Here is a 21,121-nt window from a genome sequence, read left to right as displayed (position 1 = left end):
TCTCTCCAGTCCCCAATTATTTTTCTGATAAAGGGTTTCATGTAGTCTAGGGTGGCCACCAACTTGCTATGTAGCTGAGGCTAGCCTTGAACTCCAGATCCTCCTGGCTCAACTTGCCAAGCAGCAGGAACTTTTAGACAAGAAATAAGAGGATACCTCACTGCCTGACTTACTAGGCCTCAGGACATGGGGATGTAGATCAATTGATTGCTCCAGCTGCTCGTCCATCCTCAAGACAAAGACTGCATATAATCTGAGGTGTTTATTGGAGGGGGGAATCAGTCCTTGAAGGACTGGTTCATACAAGCCATTAGGTTTACTTAGCTAGTTTACTGCCAGCCAAGGTCTCTAAGAATATCCAGGGCTAGAAGACAAGAGAGGAAGGACAGGTGTTACTGAAGGAAGCAGTCACGTGTCAGGTGTTTTCTGATGGTATCAGGCCCAGCAAGACTGAACACAGGAGAGACCAGTGGACTTTGGACTAGTAAGAAGCATCGGTGGCTTGCTGCGCCCCCCCATGCCTCATGGTCTTGGAAGAGAGGTTCTGAGTGCTTTAGACTGATGGGTAAGTACTGCTCATAAAGTGCTAAAAGAATTGAGAAGCGATGATGTGAGAGACAGCCAAGGGCATTGTTTGGGACACTTGCAAACAGGCCAAAATTTGTGTCAAGTTAAAGTTCAGAGGGGAAAAGTGAACAGAAAGCCAAATTCAGTGCTAAGGAGCTCCTGGAAGCTGGACAATCTGAGCTCTGGTTTCTGAACTGGGCAAAGGAGCAGTGCAGGGGACTGCCATGTGTCCGTGATGAGAAACTGTGCACACTTCCTGCTGGGGTTGGAGAGCTTTCACTTCCATGTGTGGCCAGCGAGGCAGCAGCAGCCATTCATAGGCATAGCTGAAATCACAGTCTGACTTCACCCCAGACTGGACCACAAACAAAAACTGGGTCTGCCAAGCCCTGAGGGGTGGAAAGATGTGCAGCTCCCCCCAAGCCCCCCCCAATGACACCCCAGGGTGAGGAGGTAAGGAAGGATACTGGAGAACATTACGCATGATAAAGATCTGAGTGAGGTAATGTCCCCATGCTGTTATGCTAAAATGAGATCATCTCACTGGATGATTCTTCTTCCTTCTTCAAGTATTTGCTTAGCTACTGAATCCCAAGATCAACTGGCACTTAGTTGTGATGGATGGTGACAAGCAATCAGAAATCTTGTTCTATTCCAAGCAAATAGACCTAAGTAGTAAGCAGGTATAGCCATTTTAACATCTGACAAAATAGACTTCAAACCAAGACTAATCAGAAGAGATAGGGAAGGAAAGGACATATTCATCAAAGGGAAAATCCAACAAGATGATGTTGCAATTCCAAACATTTATGCACCAAAAACAAGTATACCCAAGCTCATAAAAGAAACAGTAGTACAGCTGAAATCACATATTGACTCTCACACAGTTATGGTGGGAGATTTCAGTACCCTACTTTCTCCAATAAATAAGTCATCCAAACAAAAACTGAACAGCTGTCATAGACCACATACTTGGTGTCTTAGGGTTTCTATTGTTGCAATGAAACACCATGATCTAAAGCCAAGTTGAGAAGGAAATGGTTTATTAGGCTTACACTTCAGCATTGCTATTCAACACTGAAGGAAGTCAGGACAGGAACTCAAGCAGAGCAAGAAACTGCAGGACCCATGGAGGGCTGCTGCTTACTGGCTTGCTTCCCATGGCTTGCTCAGCCCACCTTCTTATAGAACCCAGAAACACCAACCCAGGGATGGCCCCACCCACCATGGGCTGAGCCTCCCCCACTGATCACTAAATGAGAAAATACCTTACAGCTGGATCTCATGGAGGCTTTCCTCAGCTGAGGCTCCTTACTCTGATGACTCTAGCTTGTGTCAAGTTGACACACAAAACCAGCCAGTACAGTTGGACACAGAATAATAATCCTCAACAGATACAAGAAAGTTGAAATAACAATCTGCATCATATTTGACCACCACAGACTAAAGCTGAATATCAACAACAGAAAGATTACAAATTCATGGAAACTGAACAGAGAATGGGTCAAGTCACCTAAAATTTATATTTATTTGTTTTTGGTTTGTCAAGACAGGGTTTCTTGGTGTAGCTTTGGAACATGTACTGGAACTTGCTCTGTAGACCCAGCTGTCCTTGAACTCTGCCTCCTCTGCCTTCTGCGTGCTGGAATTACAGCCACCAATGCCTGGATATTTATTTTTATTTTTTTGAGACGGGGTTTCTGTGTAGATCTGGCTGTCTTTGAATTCAAGAGATCCGCCTGCCTCTGCCTTCTGAGTGCTGGGATTACAGGTATATGTCAACCACCACAGGGTAAGACAGAAACTTAAAAGGACATTTAAAAGTTTTTAGAATTGAATGAAAATGAAAACACAACATTCTCAAACCTATGGGACACACTGAAGAGTTTTAAGAGTTCACAGCACTTAAGTGTCTACATGAAAAAATTGAAGAAATCTTATACTAGCAACTTAACAGCACATCTAAAAGCTCTAGAAAAAATGAAAACAAAACAAAACCAAAAACTAACACTAAAAAGGCAAGCAGAATAGAGAAATAATCAAACCCAGGGCTGAAATCAGTAAAATAGAAACAAAAATTACAAAGAATCACTGAAACAAAGAGTTGGTTCTTTGAGAAAAATCAACAAGACTGATAAATCTTTTGCCAAATTATCTAAAAGAAAATTAAGGCCGGACACTGGTGGCACATCTTTAATCCCAGCAGAGGCAGGTGGATCTCTGTGAGTTCGAGGCCACCCTGGTCTACAGAGCTAGTTCCAGGACAGGCTCCAAAGCAATACAGAGAAACCCTTCTCAAAACAACAACAACAACAAACAAACAAAAACCCAAATCAAACTAAAACAAACAAAAAACAAACCCAAACAAACCAAATTAAGAAAATTAGAACTGAGAAAGGAGACATCACAACAGACACAGAGGAAATCCAGAGAATCATGAGGACATACTTTAATCTTGATCTACCAAAGTTAAACCAAGACCAGATAAGCAATTTAAACATACCCATAGCCCAAGTGAAACAGAAGCAGTAGTTAAAAGTCTCCCAACCAAAAATAGCCCAGGACTAGATGGATTCAACAGAGAACTCTGCCAGACCTTCAAAGAACAACTGGTACCAATACTCAAATTATTCCTTAAAATAGAAACAAAAGGAACATTGCTCAATTTTTTCTTAAGAGGCCACAATTACTCTGATACCTAAACTACACAAAGGTCCAACTAAGGAAAAAAAATTCCAAACCGATTTCCCTTATGCACATAGATGCAAAAATTCTCAATAAAATATTGCAAACCAAGTCCATGAACACATCAAAAAGAGCATCCACCATGATTCATCCCAGAGATGCAGGGACAGTTCAACATACATAAATCGATAAATGTAATCCACCACATAAACAGGCTGAAAGACAAACACATAATTATCTCATTAGATATACAAAAGAAAGCCTTTGACAAAATTCAATATCTCTTCATGACAGAAGTCCTGGAGAACACTAGGTGTTGAGGACCATTACCATCCTTACAATGGCTTCCAGAGAAAATTACTGCCTCTTAAAGAAATAAGCAGAATGTTCAGCAGAACATTCCAAGGTACAGGCTTGTGGTTTCACAGCCAGTTAAAGAATAGCTCAGGGCTATCTCTTCTGCTGCAGTTTAACAGCCAGCTAAAGAGTAGCTAACCAGCTCAGGGCTATCTCTCTGGCTACAATTTATAGCCAATTAGAGGTTAGCTAAACAATTCAGGGCATTCCTTCTACTGACCTCGCTCTGCCTACATGCCAGTGCCCATACCCTGGCTACATACAAATCTTGCTCACATCCTTTCCATGGTCCTATATAAGCCTCCCCTGAGAAAATAAAATTTGTCAGCTTGATCAGAGTACTGTCTTGCTGTCCATTCTTTGTATTCCTTGCCCCCCTTTCCCTTCTAGGTGCTTCCCAGTTCATTGTTGAACGCCCCTTGGGTCAGGGCAACTAGGGATAGAGGGGACACACTTTAACATAACAAAGGTAATTTACAGCTGGCCCACACTCAAACCTAAACAGAGAGAAACTCAAAGCATTTCCACTAAAATCAGGAACAAGACAAGGCTCTCCATTCTATTCCTATTCAATATAGTTCTTTAAGTCTTAGCTAGAGCAATAGGACAACTAAAAGAGATCAAGGGACAGCTAGATGGTGGCGGTGCATGCCTTTAATCCCAGCATTCAGGAGGCACACACAGGCAGATCTCAGTGAGTTCGAGGCCAGCCTGGTCTACAAAGTGAATTCCAGCACAGCCAGGGCTACACAGAGAAACTCTGTCTGGAAAAACAAACAAACAAACAAATAAAAAAGATCAAGAGGATACAAATAGGAAAGGAAGAGCTGGGTAGTGGTGACACATGCCTTTGATCCCAGCAGGGAGACAGAGATAGGAGGATCTCTAGTTTGAGGCCAGCCTGGTCTACCTTTGACTTCCAAGACAGGAAGGACTACACACAGAAAACCTGTCTTGAAAAAAAAAAAAAACCAAACAAACAAACAAACAAGCAAAAAAGCAAATAGGAAAGGAAGAAGTATTTTTATTTGCAGATGATATGGTAGTATAAATAAATGAACCTAAAACTCCACTAGGAAACTCCTACAGGACACAAAATTAACACACAAAAATCAGTAGCCTTTGTAGTGAGATAGTCCGGCTGTGGCACTGACCACGCCCATTGGGGGGTGGAGCCATGGGCGGAGTGACCTGGGGAAGGAGGTCGGAGGGGAGCCAGGAAAGGCTCTTTTGCTGGCGTGACTCGGACAGGAGAGGATCAGGTTGAATTTCCTGGTGTTCATCTGTCTAGGTTGTAAGTTATTTCTCCCTGAATAAACATCTATTCGGCCTATTTGTTTATCCTGATCCTTATTTAACCGTGATAAGCCTTCAATGACAAAGGGACTGTAAAATAAATCTTTCACAATAGCCTCAAAAACTATCTTGGGATAACTCTAAATTAAGCAAGTGAAAGACATATAATAAAAACTTTAAAACATTGAAGAAAGAAATTAAGAAGACATCAGAAGATGGAACACTTCACATGCTCATGGATTGGTAGGATTAATATAGTAAAAATGGCCATCCTACCAAAAGTAATCTACAGATTCAACACAATCGCTATCAAAATTCCAACATGATTCTTCACAGGAATTGAAAGGATAATGATCACCTTTATACAGAAACATAAAAACTCAGGATAGTTAAAACACTCCTGAAGAATAAAAGAACTGCTGGAGGGATCACTATCCCTGATCTCAAATTGTACTACAAAGCTATAATAGTAAAAACAACATGGTATTGGCATTAAAAACAGACATGTTGATCATGTCTGTTCAATCAAATTGAAGACCCAGATATAAGTCCACACACATATGGGATCTGATCTTTGATAAAGAAGCCAGAAATACACATTGGAAAGAAAGAGAGCATCTTCAACAAATGGTGCTGGTCAAACTGGATGCTACATGTACATGAATGCAAATAGATTTCATACTCATCACCCTGCACAAAACTCAACTCTGAAAGAATTAAGGACCTCAACATAATAAGGTCAGTTACCCTGAATCTGGCAGAAGAGAAAGTGGGGGATAATATTAAATTCATGAACACAGGAGAAGACTTCCTGATCAGGACACCAATAGTACAGGCACTAAGAACAACAATTAATAAATGCTACCTTATGAAACTGAAAAATTACTGTACAAATGGCAAAGGACAATGCCATTTGGACAATGTGGCAGGCTACAGAAGGGGCAAAGACCTTTACCAACTAATTTTACATCCAGTAGATGGTTAATAACTACAATACATAAAGAACTAAAAACCAAAACAAAACAAAAAAAAAAACCCTGGACATCAAGAAAACAACCCAATTAAAAAATGAGGTACAGAGCTAAACAGAGAATTCTCAAAAGACAAAACACAAATGTCTGAGAAACACTTAAAGAAATGTTCAACAGAGCTGGGAGTTGGTGGCACACACTTTTAATCCCAGCACTTGTGAGGCAGAGGCAGGCAGATATCTGTGAGTTCGAGGCCAGCCTGGTCTACAGAGCTGTGTTCCAGCCAAAGCAGTACAGAGAAATCCTGTCTGGGGGGGGGGGCGGACCCAAAGCAAAACAAACAAAACAAAAACATACAAAAAAAAAAAAAAAAAAAAAAAAACCAAAAAAAGAAATGTTCAATGTTCTTAGTCATCAAGGAAATGCAAATTAAAACTTCTTTGACATTTCATTTTAACACTAGTCAGAATGGCCAAGATCAATAAAACAAATTGAAAGCTCATATTGGCAAGGGTGTGGAGTAAGGGGAACACTCATCTACTGCTGGTGGGAGTGAAAATTTGTACAGCCAGCATGGAAATCAGTGAGGAGATTCCTCAGAAAGATGGGACTAGATCTACCTCAATACAGCTATACCACTCTTGGACAGATACCCAACAATCCTACATCCTACTACCTAGACACCCGCTTAACCATGCCCACTGCTGCTTTATTTGTAACAGCTAGAAGTTGGAAAACAGCCGAGATGTCCATCAGCAGATGAATGGATCTGTAGCACGATGAATAAAAGATCCAGAAACAGATATTGGGGTTCAAGCTTCAAGCTGAAGATCAGAAAGTCAAAGCTGCCAGCCACTAGCTCTTACCTCTATCTCAGCGCAGACCAAAGGGGTGGTTCTCAAACTGCTCCTGCCTTCACTGCTCCTCAGATTCACTCAGACTGCTATGCTCTCCTCAATGTGGCTAGAGACTCATGAGTTCTGGGATTAAAGGCATGAGACCCCAAGTATTGAGGTTATCTTTTTCTCTTTTAAGACTGGATCAATTTCATGTAGCTCAGTGTGGCCTTGAACTAACAGAGATCCATCTATCTCTTAATCCTGAGTCCTGGGATTGAAGGTATATGCCTGGCTTCTATGGCTTGTGGCTGACTTTGCTTTCTGAATCCTCAGGCAAGCTTTAATAAATCATAAATAAATAATATATCACCACATGGATCAGGACAATGTGGAACATTTACACAATGAAATATTACTCTGCTGTTTAAAACATGAAATTCTCAGGTAAATGGAGCTAGAAAAAATCATTTCAAGTGAAGACAAATATGGTATTTATTTGCTTCTATGTGGATGTTAGTTTTTAAGCCTTCCATAGGCATGGCACAATTGGTATAACCTTAGAAGTTAGATATACAGCAAAGATTAGGGTGGAGGAAATGATCTTTTGAGGAAGGAGACATAGAATATATATTTAGAGAGAGAAGGGGGGCTGGAACAAAAGTATTAAGCAGAGGGAGAGGGGGAATAAGGGGAGGAACAGCTAAAACTAAGGGACATTTGAGGGCATATGGAAACATGCTATGTAGAAGATTCTCAATATATAGACACATATAAATATATACATATACATGATGTGTGCACGCGCACACACGCACACACACACACACACACACACACGAAAGGAATCTAAGTCAGGGCACAGAGCAGAGGCAGGCAAATCCCTGTGGGTTTGTAGCCTGCCTGGTCTACAAAGTGAGTTCCTAGTCAGCCAGGGCTACACAGTGAAACCCTGCCTTGAAAAACAAAACAAAAACCCAAAACAAAACAAACCTAAATGAAATTGCCAAATAACAGAGAAGCAAAGCCTCAACTAGGTATCTCTTGCCACTAGATGAAAACTTCAGTGCTAGGAATGTGTTACATATAATTGAGTTGTTGGCCAAAGGGGCCCCATGGAAACCCCAACCAGCTCACACTTTAGCCCGGTTATTGTTTGCTCTCCACAAACTGAAGGTAAGGTCCTAAGGTTCTATTGCTGAAGACAACACCTACATACCTGACTGTTCATTTTTGAAGGGGGGGGGGTGAGCTGGTACCTAACTAGAACCTTCACTCCTACTTAACTTTTTCTCCAAAGGAGTCTCACAGGGTACACAAACCACATTTAAGGGCAGACCCCATGTCCAGCAGTTCTGAAGTCCAGCCAACTCAAAATGGTGTTTTTGGAGATTCCCCTGCCCCCCAAGACAGGGTTCCTCTGTGGCTTTGGAGGCTGTCCTGGAACTAGTTCTTGTAGACCAGGCTGGTCTGGAACTCACAGAGATCCGCCTGCCTCTGCCTCCTGAGTGCTGGGATTAAAAGCATACGCCATCACTGCCTGGCTTTAAATTATTTATTCTTATTTCTATTTGCACTGGTGTTTTCCTGCATGTAAGCCTGTATGACAGTGTCAGATTTTGGAGTTACAGTTGTGAGCTGCCATGTGGGTGCTGGGGATTAAACTCAGGATCTGGAAGAACAGCCAGTGCTCTTAACTGCTGAGCCATCTCTCCAGCCCCTTTTCCTTTTCTATGGTTATTTTATTCATTCTGATTTGTTTTCTAGAGAGAAAGGATGCATGAAGTTGGATGGGTGGGGAGGATCTGGGAGATGAGGAAGGGGAAACCATCATCAGAATATACTGTATGCAGAAAAACCTATTAAACTTATTCTGATGCCTTGTCCAAAAAAGTTTGACTATACAATGTTAACCTCTGAGTCTCTTAGAAGATTTAGAGAAGCACCTGAAATAACTTGTAAGGTGAAAAATGAGTCTATCCAGGGTGCAGGATCTAGGCACAGCTGCAGAGCTCTTGGGAATTTTGTGGTTAAGGCACTGATAATATCCAACAAGGTGACAGAAAACCCCACAAGAAGTGTCTATAAATGTAAAAAAAAAGGTTGGGTATTGGTGGCACCTTCAATCCCAGCACTTGGGAGGCAGAGGTGAGTTTAAGGCCAGCCTGGTCTACAAAGAGAGTTAAGGAGTTTAAATGATGAAGGTACTGTGTGTCGGGAAAAGGCATATTCAGAATGTTTTTGGATGAAGATCTCAGTTGCTAGGGATGTTCTCTTTCTAGTAGTTGATGGCCAGAGAGACCCCTGATGCCTTACAAATCATAAAGGTAACTGCCACCGTTATTGACTGCACACTAGAACTGATGTAAGTCATTGTTGATACACCATGAGCTATGTTGTAGGGCTGGGCTGGAAGGTCCCTTCCTGTAGCTGGCTTTCATAGCTCCAGGTGCTGCGCAGGCTTGTCACAAATTGCTACCAGTGGTCCTTCTCAACTTGTGCACAGGCAGCATATTAGCATCACCTGCCAGGCAAGACACCCTTGATGGAACAACTGTTAGGAGTGCACCGATTGTTTTCTAATTGGATTGAAGTCCCTCCACAGCAGGAGACTCTGGTTTACTATGAGACAAGAGTCTGTGGCTGCTGAAGCTCCTAGTGGACATGTTACTGCTGTGGAGATTATCGCTGTTGTAGATCTTGGTCAGGGAAGCTGCTTTTTGCAACAGGCAGTGTTTACAGCAGAGACTCATAACTGGCTCAAGTACTGAGAATAAATGACTTTGCTTTGGTCTATTGGCACAAAGTTCATTCCCAAAGAGGGGATGGGAAAAAACTAAGAGCTGAAGAAAGGGGTACATTACTGTGGAACCCTGTTTAGGTATGATATGGCTGACCACTACTGTCTTGAAACCAGAGTAGCTGTGGTTAACTTGCACAAGAGCATCACAAAGTTGGATGCACTAACATTAGCTCATGGAAGCAGGCAACAGGAGACTCCTCCCTCCATGTTCCTTGGGCTAATTGTTTCTTTGGTCTCTTGTAAGTGCTCTTCTGGGGTCTCTCCCCAGATAACATCTCCCCAGGAAAAGACATGCAACCCTGCCCAGCCCCTACCTGCCCAGTCATTACTACTGCTCCAAGATAGCACAAAAGTGGAGGAAACTCAAATGGGACTGCAAGCCCTTCCCTGGAATCAAAGGGGACACAGCATCCGCTAGGAGGGATAGCATCAATGGCAGGAAGGTGGCAGGGACACCAGCAGGCCCCAGTGGGACAGAATGAACGGGAGGAGAATCAGGGCAGGGACCACAGTCAGGTGTACGGCATCAGCCTAGGACCCTTGCCCAGAAGAGCCTTACGACCTGACACACCGGCCAGGGACACATTAATGTCATCAGTTTTATTCTCTTTTTGAAAATAAGAGTAAACATACAATATATATTTTCTATTTATGCATGTTAGCTATAATTACTGCAGCCACCCAGGAGCAGTTTCTTAGGCTGGTCTTTCTTTGTAGAGGGAAAGAAAGTGTGCGTGACTGCCAAAAGCAGAATCTCTTTATTATCAAACAGCAGTGACAGGAAAACCTATCACTGTTATACACACTGAGCCGGGGGAGCCGGGGAAGGGCCCACGGGAGCCTGTAGCGGAAGCGTTTCCACTGCCGCTTGCCCCACCCCACCCTCTGTCCTAAGAGCCCTAGACTCTCAGAGGGGACACCAAGGAATGTTTTGTAGGCAGTGGCCATCCTCCAGGGCATGAGGGAACAGAATTCCAGACGGCTCTGGACCACACAGGCAGTCACAGAGCACAAACTGGCGTACATGGGGTGGATGGTGCTGGCCCAGGTTGCTCCTCTGAACCCATTTCTGCCCATCACATCTAGCCCCCAGAGTCTCAAGACTGTGATGGAGCAGTAATATTGGCACCCCGACTCTACCCAGGGCAGGCTCAGTGGGGAGACAAGGCAAAGATTATGGGCTGGGACCCCCAGGGGAGTTCCATGCTCACCCCCAGGCAAAGGGAGAAGGAAGAGCACCCTGTGGCCTCCTGTCCCGCTTCTGCTGCTGTACTGGCTGTTTCCTTTGATCCCACATCAATAGCAATGGAAAATAGCCACTGGAGATGCACAGAGATTTCACTCCAGGAGGGTGCATGGCCCTGCTCTGGGCCCTCAATTAGGATGGGGGACCCTCCTGGGTGGTCAGGAGCCCACCTGGCCTTTCCCCAAAGAAAGGAGGAGGTACTGCCACCCACAGGGGCTCCACGATAGGGCTGGCAGAAGGCTGGGTGGATGCTGGAGGGACTTCAGTTCTTGAGGATAGTCTCGTAGGCCTGGTATACATGCTGGGACACCTCTGGGGCTCGACACTTCAGGGACAGCTGCAGGAGAAGACGAGGGCATGGAAAGAACTTATCCCCAGGGCTCTTCAGTTCAAGGGTGGGAAAGAGCGGGCACCAGGTGGAAAGGAGAGGTGGAGTGTGTGCGCATGCATACATGGCAGGGTGGCAGCTGAGCTCAGTGGGGCAGATGTGAGGTAAAGCAGCGGGGGTGGCCATCAGTCAGCTGGGTGGGAACCAAATATGCTTGCAGCCCCCACACCTACTGTCAGCTCTGCCACCAGAGCCACTGGCAGGAGGCATGATTCACGAGCTGCTGTGAGTACCCAGACCCCACCCCTTTTTCTGGGCTGTTTGCCCCTACAACCACTGGAGGTCTAGGCCAGGAGCGATTCTGACAGGCAGTCCTGGTGGGCAGAGGGTTAAGAGGGAGCAGATCTCTGCTAGGGACTGCAAGGTGTGTGGGGCTGGCTCTGGCTCCTGCAGGAAGCAGGTTCCCACAAGACTACCTCGATGCAGGCCTTGAGAATCTAGGCAGAAGGAATGGAAGCCAGCCAACCCGCCTTTCTATTTGAGGGCATCAGATCTGTCTGAGGCTGCAATTACAAAGGAGTGGCAAGCAGAATTCTGGCATTCAGCAGCAGTAGCCACAGAGTCGTCCATGGGCCTCCTTTTAAGGGCTCTACATAACCATGCATGTGGAAGTGGTTGGAAAACCCTTGTGTTGGTAGCCTCCATGCACATCTGCTGGGCCTTGGGAGCATCATGTTTAAGCAAGGCCAAGTTACAGAGGGAAGCAGAATGCACTGGGGTCAGACCAGGAGATGAGGCATGTGCAGTACTGCTAGGAAGGATAGAGGCAGGGCAGGAGATAGAAGCAATCTGCTAACCTCCAAGTCCTGTACCATGGCACCAGCAGGGAAGGTGGACATGCAGCAATCAAACAGGGAGATGTAAATTACCACCACCTCAGCTAAAATCACAGCCCCACCCACCAGCGTCAAGGTCACCAGAATTGGGAGGTAGTGTCTACAGGGCCACACCTACCAGGCAAGGGTGCAGGGGGGAAGCAAAGCCTGATTCTAGACCTGGGAACAGCAGCACAGTTTACAGAATATCCAGACTACCCCTGACTTAGGGTCTAGAGGCATGGGCTGCTGAGAATCAGTGTGCCCCTGGCCAGGCACTCAGGCACCCATCTGGCAGCAGGGCCAAAGCCTGTAGCCAGTGATACTATTTCCCTATCTGAGTATATGGGTAACTTGAGGGGGTTAAGCTGAAGTTTCTAAAAGTTCAAAGAACAATTCTCATACCAGGCTCAGGTATGTGGCACAGTGACACCCATCACCATTTCTTAGCAGCCCAGACTAGGAACACTGACTGGGGAGCACTACCAGGGCAGGAAGGTGAAGGGTCAAGACCTGGAGTGGGAAGAGGGGTTCTCACCGTCAAGCTGGGGTTGCCTGGCTGGATCCGCAGCTCCGCCAGCACCCAGATGCCGTTGGTCAATTTCAGAGACTGGTAGAGCATGTCCTGACCCTCCACACTCCTCTTGGCAACAGTGAAGATGTTACTGCTCTGCAGCTTGTTGCTTGCAGCCTCTGCAGGGTCAGATAGCCATGGGAGGCCCACATTCAGTGGGTACAGGGAGAGAATTGGTGGGACACTGGGGGCGAGGCTCACCTGTGTTGAGTGGACAGTCTCTGATCTGGAACTGGGCTTCATTCTCATTGGGAATGTCTTTCCATGTGGCCAAGAACATCTGCCGGTCTGCAGGGTGAGTAGATGGGGTGAGAGATGGGTCCTGATGATCTGTGGCCCTCAGCGTCACATGGCAGGCAATGGGTCTGCTCTCCAGTGTGCCACGAGTGAAGCACTGCTCTTCACAGCTCCATCTGCTTCAGCTCAGGACACAGGCCTGCCTCTCCTCTCCCTCACCCTACATCTGACCTCATCTTCCTCCACCTCTGTGCAGCCTGCTCCTTAGACACAGCTCTGTGGCAAGGATGATGAGGTGCCATACACAGCCCAGGCCCAGCCTTCCCTGCATCCTTCTTGGGGTTCTGGCCCCAGCACTGAGGAGATAGACACCAGGTATGGTGACTGACCCGGTTCTTGGCAGCCCATGGGACAAGCTGAAGGGTGAGCAGCAGGGCTCACAAGTAAAGTGGCATAGGCCACCTGCAAGCCAGAGAAGGGGCCCCTAGGACCTGCTAAAGATCCCATCATAAGGCAAAGCTGTCTTGTTAACCCTTATTGGAGCACCAGCCTTCTCAGTTCCCCAGTTTCAGTTCTATGGCACAAATCCCAGGGCCCCTCACAACTCACCCATCTTCCCATCCTCCACAAAGAGGACATGCAGGGGGTACAAGGTGCTGAAGTAGAAGACATCAATGTTGTTCTTCACAGCCACCTAGGCACGGGGTCCCCAGTCAGTCCCCAGGGCTTGACACCATGATTTCTGGGCTTATATCACCTCTGAGGCCCTAAATATGGTGCCTTTATTCAGGCTTTCTCATAGAGCCCTCCCTTGTAGCCATGCCCCTTTGTCTCCCAGCCCAGGTTCCATCTGCAACCAAGAGCACAATTCTCTACCAGGCCTTCCATGGTATGGTTAGCACCCATCCCAGGACTGAGCATGAGCAGAAACAGGGTGCTGGCCCTGTGGGGACACACCTGAAGATTGTTCAGGGGTTCCATCTTCATGACTGAGCCCACCGTGTTGAGAGGCAGGGAGAGCTCCACAGTCTGGTTGGGACTGAGCGGTGCGTGCACCTGGAGTGGTGCAGCCGGGGCCAAGCCAAAGCTGAAGAGAGAGAGAAGCCCCCCAGGGGTGGTGGGGAGCAGGTACTGACATGGGATGGGCTGGTTCTTTGTGCTCTGGAGTGGGGCGAGAGGTGATGGGCAAAGAGCTCTTTCATCAAATACGCTTTTCCCAAGCTCATGACCACCCCTGCTCCTGAGGCCAGCACTACACTCCAGGCTGGTTAAGGCAGGCCAACCTCTGCTGCCGCTTCTCTTTGTGCTGGATCCTGATAGGCCAGGTGGCATATCACTGCCTTTTCCTTTAGGACCGTACCCAGCACCAGGGATCTGGACTTCACACTTCTCGATGGACAGCCTATGTATTTAGTGTTAAGACCCCTAACTCAAGAGGGGTCTGACTAACCCCAGCAAAGACCAGATTTCACTGCTACACAAATGCCACAGGTTCAGGAAAGCCCTGCCTTTCTTTCTATGTGAGTAAACTAGGAAGGTTGCTTCAGTAGGACAAACTTCTGGAAGGCAAGTCACAGTGGTATGCAGGGGAGCCTGAACTGAACACTCAGTATGTACAGATTAGCACAGAGCAATAGGCCAATTTCTATACTGATAAAAACCAGAAGTACACAATTCCTTCTTCCTGATGAGGACACAACCTAACTTGTAGCTCCTTGTGAATGGCAGTGCTGAGATCGGAAACTATGCTCTCTTCTCAGGCTTGCCTAGAACCCACAGGGAGCCTAGACTTGTATGGTGACTGCACTCCAGGCTGTGTGGGAGTGCCATCACTGTCAGCTCTGTGACCTAGGGCAGGGCCTTTCCCTGAGCACATTATAAGGAGGAGGTAACATCTGTTCTACTGGACCAACACTTGGCCTAGGATCTGCCGCCCAGGAGTGTTAAGTGCAGAGGGTTTGTTATCAGCAGTCATACACCTATAGTCTCTTGTGTCCTATGAGGGGAAGAGGCAGAGCTGCCTCAGCCTTCCCAGTCTATCTAAGGCTCTTCTAAGGAGGCCGCCCCTTCAGTCAACTTCTTAGAGGCTCAGTTTGCTCATCACTGGAGCCGCTCAGGAAGAGGAATCATCAAGAGGGGCTGCCAAGGTTCCCAGAGAACCCAGCCTTGCTGGCTCATGGTGCTACACAGACCAGGAAATATGGGGGACAGGAGACAATAGGGAGCTGGGAGCACCCACTTCTCATTCTCAGAGTCCTTGTTTGATCAATTTTCAGCTCTTGGGGGAGCTGGCTGGCAGGCCTACTATCCACCCACTTTCTCAGAGCTGTCCCCCCACACAAAAGTGACTCAGGCCTAGGAGAAGAGGCGGGTGGGAGATGCAGGGCGCTTCCAGTGGTGGGCTGCTGGCTTGGAGATGTGATTTCTGACACAAGTGTTATCTGGGCAGTGGAGGAGAGTAAGTTAGGGAAGATGACCTCTCCATTCTGTCTGGTGCTTTGGTGCCCACACAGTGGACAAAAGAGGGCCTGCTGTTGGGTTTGGCCAGGGCTCACCTGTTGCGATTGAACTGGATGGCAAAATCTGTCATGACCTGCAGGGCCTTGTTAGTCAGCTGCAGGTCCATGGAGATGGAGCCAACCTGGCGGGTGAAGGTGCCAGAGATCTCCAGGCCCTTGGCCTTTATGGCAGGGAGCCAGACCTGCAGGGGAGAGGATACAAGGGGCTGTGTGACTCTTCTCCACACCAAAGTCACAGCAAGCCTGAGATCTTTTCTTTCTTGAAGGGCCTTCTGATCAACCTGCTGCCATCACTAAGGCATGTAAATAAGCTCACCCTGTAGACCACCCAGGACCAGCACCATAGCACAGTTGTATATCAGAGTAGTTGAGGACAGGAAGGACATCTTTAGAGGTCAAAAAAGGTAATACCAAGAACAGTGAGAAGACACATGAGCCTTGCCAGCACCATGACAGGCCAAGGTCAGAGATGAGTACACAATAGCATTCTGGATCCTGGCCACAATCTGACCTCTCCTTGGCTGTTACAGCCTGTCCCTCTGTGCAAGATATAGAGCTGGTCTTCCACTGAAGAAATTGGCAGGACCATGGAATGTACCAAAGAACCTCTGCCTACCAGTGTCCTGGTTGTCCTTCTTAGCAGGTTCAGGAAATGAATGCCTCCACCAGGAAACCTGTCCTCATGAGCTTGTGTGTCTCTCCTCCTTACTGCTTACAAAGAGCTCTTTAGTGTTTTGCTGTTCTGTCTATACCTGTCTCAGAGCCTAGTGTGGTGCTGCTGTGTACAGGGTGCCAACACATTAAATGGCAGGAATAAACCCTGCTGTGAAGGACAACTACAAATGTCACCCTTTGGATACAGAGGTGCCTCTCTGGCCCTTTGTCTCCCCTGACTGGCTTACTGGCTCCTTAATCATAAAAGGCTACAGTACTACCAGACAGTTCCAGTGTCCCAGCCTACATGTCCTTCATGTCACAGACATACAGTCCAAGTCGTCTCCTTCATGTCATAGACACACACACACACAGTCCAAGTCTCCTTCATGTCACACACACACACACACACACACACACACACACACACACACACACACACACAGTCCAAGTCTCCTTCATGTCACAGACACACAGTCCAAGTCTTTTCAATGTGTCTCTGCCTACATCTGCCCTCAGGGCTTCCACTTTCTCTCTCTCCGTTTTTCAAGACAGGGTTTCTCTGTGTAGCCTAGGCTGCCCCCAAACTCTCAGGGATCCACCTGCCCTGCCTCCTGAGTGCTGGGACTAAAGGCATGCGCCACCAGCGCCTGGCAGCATAGCTTCGCCCAGATGGCTGCCTAGATTTTTCTTTCACAGCACCAGGCATTCTCTTGTAAAATGCAAAGAAGATCACGAAGCCCTGGAAAACCTTTCCACCTTGCACTGGTATTCACAGCCTGGGGCCTACTCCAGGCTTATCCTGGCCCTTCTCCCTAAGATGTCTCACTTGCTGCCTCCCATTACTGGAAAGCTCTTCTCTGCCCTCACCTCACCCGGCAGGCTCAGAGTATCCTTTGTGTCCTGGGACAGAAACCACCAGCTGAGTCCCCAGCCAAGGCTTTGAGTTTAAGAGCCCTGAGAAAGCTGCTAAGCCTAGCCCTAGGCATGGCTCCCACAGACCAAGCTGGTGATCCAGTCCCAGCAGCCTTATGCTTGCAGAACTGGTTCTCTCCCAACCACCAAGTACACCTGACCTGGCACTCTGCACTCAGAGTCTTGGGAAAGTCCCAACAGAATTAAATCTCACTGACTGGCTGACCCCTCAACTAGCTGCTATGCCATGCTGGACCAACTTGAAATTTTCACATACAGGGAGCTCCATGCTCCATGTGTAGGGTGCATACTTACCCGAGGAAGGGTGGGGGGGGGTGAGGGAAGATATCTTGTAAAAGGACAAACAATCCCAGCAGTGATAGTGTTATGAAGATCACCTGCCACTGCTTACGAAGGGAGCAGAGACTAAGGAGGTGGGAAAGTCCTGTGCCGTGGCAAGGACTCTTCCTCAAGGAGCCTGCCTGATTACTTCCAGCCCAGTCCTCACAGCTCTTATCACCAGCACTAAGTGTACGCAGGTACATCATCTCTACCAAACTAGCAGTGATGTCATCAGTTAAAATCTATACACACATACAGCCAGGTGGCGGCGGCACAGGACTTTAATACCAACACTTGGGAGGCAGAGGCTCTCTTGAGTTTGAAGCCAGCATGGTCTACAGAATGAGGTCCAGGACAGAGAAACCCTGTCTTGAAAAAACAAAACAAAACCCCAAAACAAAAAAACCATATACATGTGGAAGGCCAGTTCATGGCTTCTCGTTCCTGGTTGCTGAGTACCCAGTGAGTACCAGGCTGCATGACTCTGCTCTGTGACATCAGTAGTTTTTGTTTTGAGATTCTCTTGCCTTTTAATGCTGGGAATAGAGATGGGTACCACAATGTTGTTATGGAAATTAATCTGTGTAAAAGTGTGTTACATTTGTTTATGATGTATTTGTTTAAGATGTAAGGATGTATGTTTAACTATGTAAAGATGTGTTGCATTTGTTTTACCTTGCCTAAGGCACCTGATTGGTCTAATAAAAAGCTGAACAGCCAAGACCATGGTAAATGCCTTTAATCCTAGACAAAGGTAGGCTGATTTCTGTGAGTTCCAGGCCAGCCTGGTCTACAAAGCTACACAGAGAAACCCTGTCTCAAAAAACAAAAAACAAACAAACAAAAAAGCTGAACAGCCAATAGCTAGGCAGGAGAGGGATAGGCCGGGCTGGGCAGAGAGGATAAGCAGGAGAGAATCTGGGCAAAAGAGAGAAGGAGAATAAGGGAGAACAAAAGGGACATGCCCAGAGTCAGCAGCCACCAGCCAGGGGCCAGGAGAAGCAGTGAAAATAAGACACACAGAAGGAAAGAAAGGTAAAAGCCCTGAGGCAAAAACGTGGACGAAGAGAAACAGGTGAAGTTATAAGAGCTAGTGGGACGAGCATAAGATAAGGCCGAGTGAGCATTCACAACTAATAAGAAATCTTTGTGTCACGATGTAGGAGCTGGTTGGTGGCTCAAAAGAAAAAGCCTGTTACAATGTGCCCTACTGACTAACTTATAAATTTATTAACCTTTTTTCTTTTGGTTTTTCAAGACAGGATAGTTTTGGAGCCTATCCTGGAACTCACTTTGTAGACCAGGCTAGCCTTGAACTCACAGAGATCTGCCTGCCTCTGCCTCCTGAGGCTAGGAATTAAAGGCATATGCCACCATCACCTGGCTGTTGTTAGGCTTTTTTAATGTGTATGGTTTGGCCTGGCACTTGCTGTCAACAATCTGTGTAGTAGACAACTAAATACGATTTATATCACACCCTGTACTCTCTGGTCCTGTTGATTGTGACTTGTGACCTTAGAGAGTATATAGCCAGGCATGGTGGCTCATGTCTACATCCCTACAATCCTAGCCCTCTGGAGACCGAGGCAGGAGAATTGCCACAAGATCAAGGCCAGCATGGGACTTCATAGTGAGAAGCCATACAAGTGCTCTCACTTTGTAGCACAGTGACATAGAAATTGAAGGTTAAGCTACAGTGTCACAGCATGACATTTAATTCCATATTCTGTCACTTGCCAGCTATGTGGCCACAGGCAAAAGCACTCAAGTTTCTCAACCATAAAGTGAATAACAGTAACATATGGCTGTAGGAGGACCCAGTAGGCTGCTGCTGTGGAAGGCTGGTACGTGCCTGGCATCAAGCCTGCTATTGCAGGCAGAAGAGCTGCTATCATGTGGACTCAGCTCAGGCTGTCAGAGGCCTGTCTGGGGCCCTGGCCACTACCTCTGTGGGAGAAGCCAGGTCAGAGAAGCACAGGTGCTGCTTATACCCTTATCACCAAAGACCTCTACAGGTGGATCCTGAAGCTTCTGAGGTAGGAACCTCAGAAGATGAAGAGTCAGCACACAGGGCCTCTGCCTTGTGTTGTTAAAGGATTAGGCTGTATGTAGCCACATCTTGTCTGTGAACCTGTAACAGTGGCCACACCCTTTGGGCATGGTTACAGGTGTAGATGTGACCCATTTAAGGGGGAGGAGCAGAGGACTCTTGGGAGGCAGGGTCTGCATCCTTGGAACAGGAATGCTGCAACAGTTGTCTGTGTAAGTTCATGCCCAATAAACACCTATTTGTCATTCATCTTGGTTTGGCGAATTCATTATAACTCCACGCCTTCATCAGGCCGGATGTGTCCTTGTGGAGCTTCCCTGACACAGGTTAAAATGACTCACACTGTGCTGTCCAAAGTCCCAGGCACAAACATCTACATGCCAAACTTAACTGTTCTCACCCATCCTCCAACGGCTCCATCTCAGTCACTATTTTCTCCTTGCTCATATCAGAGTGGCCTCAGCCCCTTCAATATGCTCCTATTCTGACTACTGAGAAAGTTCTCATGTCACAGTCTCTATGCTCCCAAAGCTGTCTAGGCTTTGAGGAGCACCCTGATAATCTCCTTTGGGCTCTATGCAACTCCATCCACACCTTCCTTAGGGCCAAAGCTCAAATCAAAGTATTTCATCATTCAGTTTAGAACTCTCCAATGGCTAGCACTGAGTCTGTATCAGTGTATCATGAGCAAGACAGTCTGGCTTAGCCTTTTACCTCAAGAATCTCTAGTCTAACATAATGTCTTGGTGGGTGACGACACCCTCAGGAGCACATTGGGTACGTGCCATGAACAACTCCAACTCTCCTATATCCCTGGAGCCTTCTTTCTTCTTTGCATACTTTACATACACAGAAATAAGTAAACAGATGTTCCCAAGACTAACTCATGGGGAGCCTGTTTTTTTGTGTTTTTCTTTTTTCCTTTCCTTTCTTTTTTCTTTTCTTTTCGTTTTTTCTTTTTTGAGATAAGGCTTTTCTATTATGTAGCCTTGGCTTTTCTAGAACTCTATGGCCTTGTACTTACAGAGATCCACTTGCCTCTGCTACCTGAGTGTTGGGATTAAAGTAATACTACTATAGCTACTGCCCCTCCCTTGGAAACAGGATCTCACTACATAGCCCCATTTGGCCTGGAACTCACAAGATCAGCCTGTCTCTGCCACCAGAGTGCTGGGACTAAAGGTGTGTGCTACAATGCCTGGTGACTCTGAACTCTTGCTCCTCCTGCTTCTACTTCCCAAGGGCTGACATTATAGGTTTGCATCCGCACACCTGGCACCTGTTCTGTTGAGAACTTCACCAAGAGTCAGTTGCCTCTTCAGCAATTAAGAGCACCACCAGCCGCACACCCTCATGCTGAACTAATGACACCTATGCCTGTCATGTCACAATGACAACACACTGGCATGTCTCCATGCCAGTTTTTTCCTTTTATCTTCTTCGTATACTGATGGAGACATGTGGTTATTATTTATTTACTGGTTTTTTTTTTTTGAGACAGGGTTTCTCTGTTTAACAGCCCTGGAAATAGCTATGTAGACCAGGCTGGCCTCGAACTCACAGAGATCTGCCTGCCTCTGCCTCCTGAGTGCTGCCGGCCCCGGCATGTGGTTCTTTTTTAATTTCCATTCTGTGTAGAGCCATCAGTTCTCTTCAGAGACAAGAAGTTCTCTGTCTAAGACCCTGGATCTAACAGTACTGAGAACGGGTACTGTGACCAGGTATTCCCTCCCCTCCAGGCTTTCCCCCACAGGCAACAAATGTGCACTGTGCCAACTAGACAAGGCACTGCTGTCACAGACAGGTCAAAGCAGAGGCTGTCAAACATGAGACCATAGCTAGGGCACAGTAAGAATCAGCCAGGCA

The 21,121-nt window shown here is 46.7% G+C and overlaps 1 protein-coding gene and 1 non-coding gene across 2 annotated transcripts in view; both read right to left on the bottom strand.

Annotated features, from left to right (window-relative positions):
• Nucleotides 1-10,254: 10,254 nt before the first annotated feature.
• Nucleotides 10,255-21,121, bottom strand: part of Ap1b1 (adaptor related protein complex 1 subunit beta 1) — a 55,017-nt gene continuing 44,150 nt past the window's right edge. The window contains exons 17-22 of the mRNA XM_051200367.1: nucleotides 15,331-15,476; nucleotides 13,733-13,862; nucleotides 13,385-13,469; nucleotides 12,740-12,826; nucleotides 12,503-12,657; nucleotides 10,255-11,098 (exon numbers count right to left, since the gene is read on the bottom strand). Of these exons, the coding sequence (XP_051056324.1) occupies nucleotides 11,024-11,098; nucleotides 12,503-12,657; nucleotides 12,740-12,826; nucleotides 13,385-13,469; nucleotides 13,733-13,862; nucleotides 15,331-15,476 (678 nt within the window). The 3' untranslated portion in view covers nucleotides 10,255-11,023. The remainder of the gene's footprint in view (nucleotides 11,099-12,502; nucleotides 12,658-12,739; nucleotides 12,827-13,384; nucleotides 13,470-13,732; nucleotides 13,863-15,330; nucleotides 15,477-21,121) is intronic.
• LOC127233832 (small nucleolar RNA SNORD125) lies at nucleotides 14,829-14,925 on the bottom strand. The gene has a single exon (XR_007835523.1). It is a non-coding gene; the product is annotated as a small nucleolar RNA SNORD125 (small nucleolar RNA).

The sequence above is a fragment of the Phodopus roborovskii genome, unplaced genomic scaffold, assembly GCF_943737965.1.
Source record: "Phodopus roborovskii unplaced genomic scaffold, PHOROB, whole genome shotgun sequence".
Taxonomy (NCBI): domain Eukaryota; kingdom Metazoa; phylum Chordata; class Mammalia; order Rodentia; family Cricetidae; genus Phodopus; species Phodopus roborovskii.
Note: the sequence above shows the minus strand (reverse complement) of the source record. Positions and strands in the feature narration are given on the sequence as shown.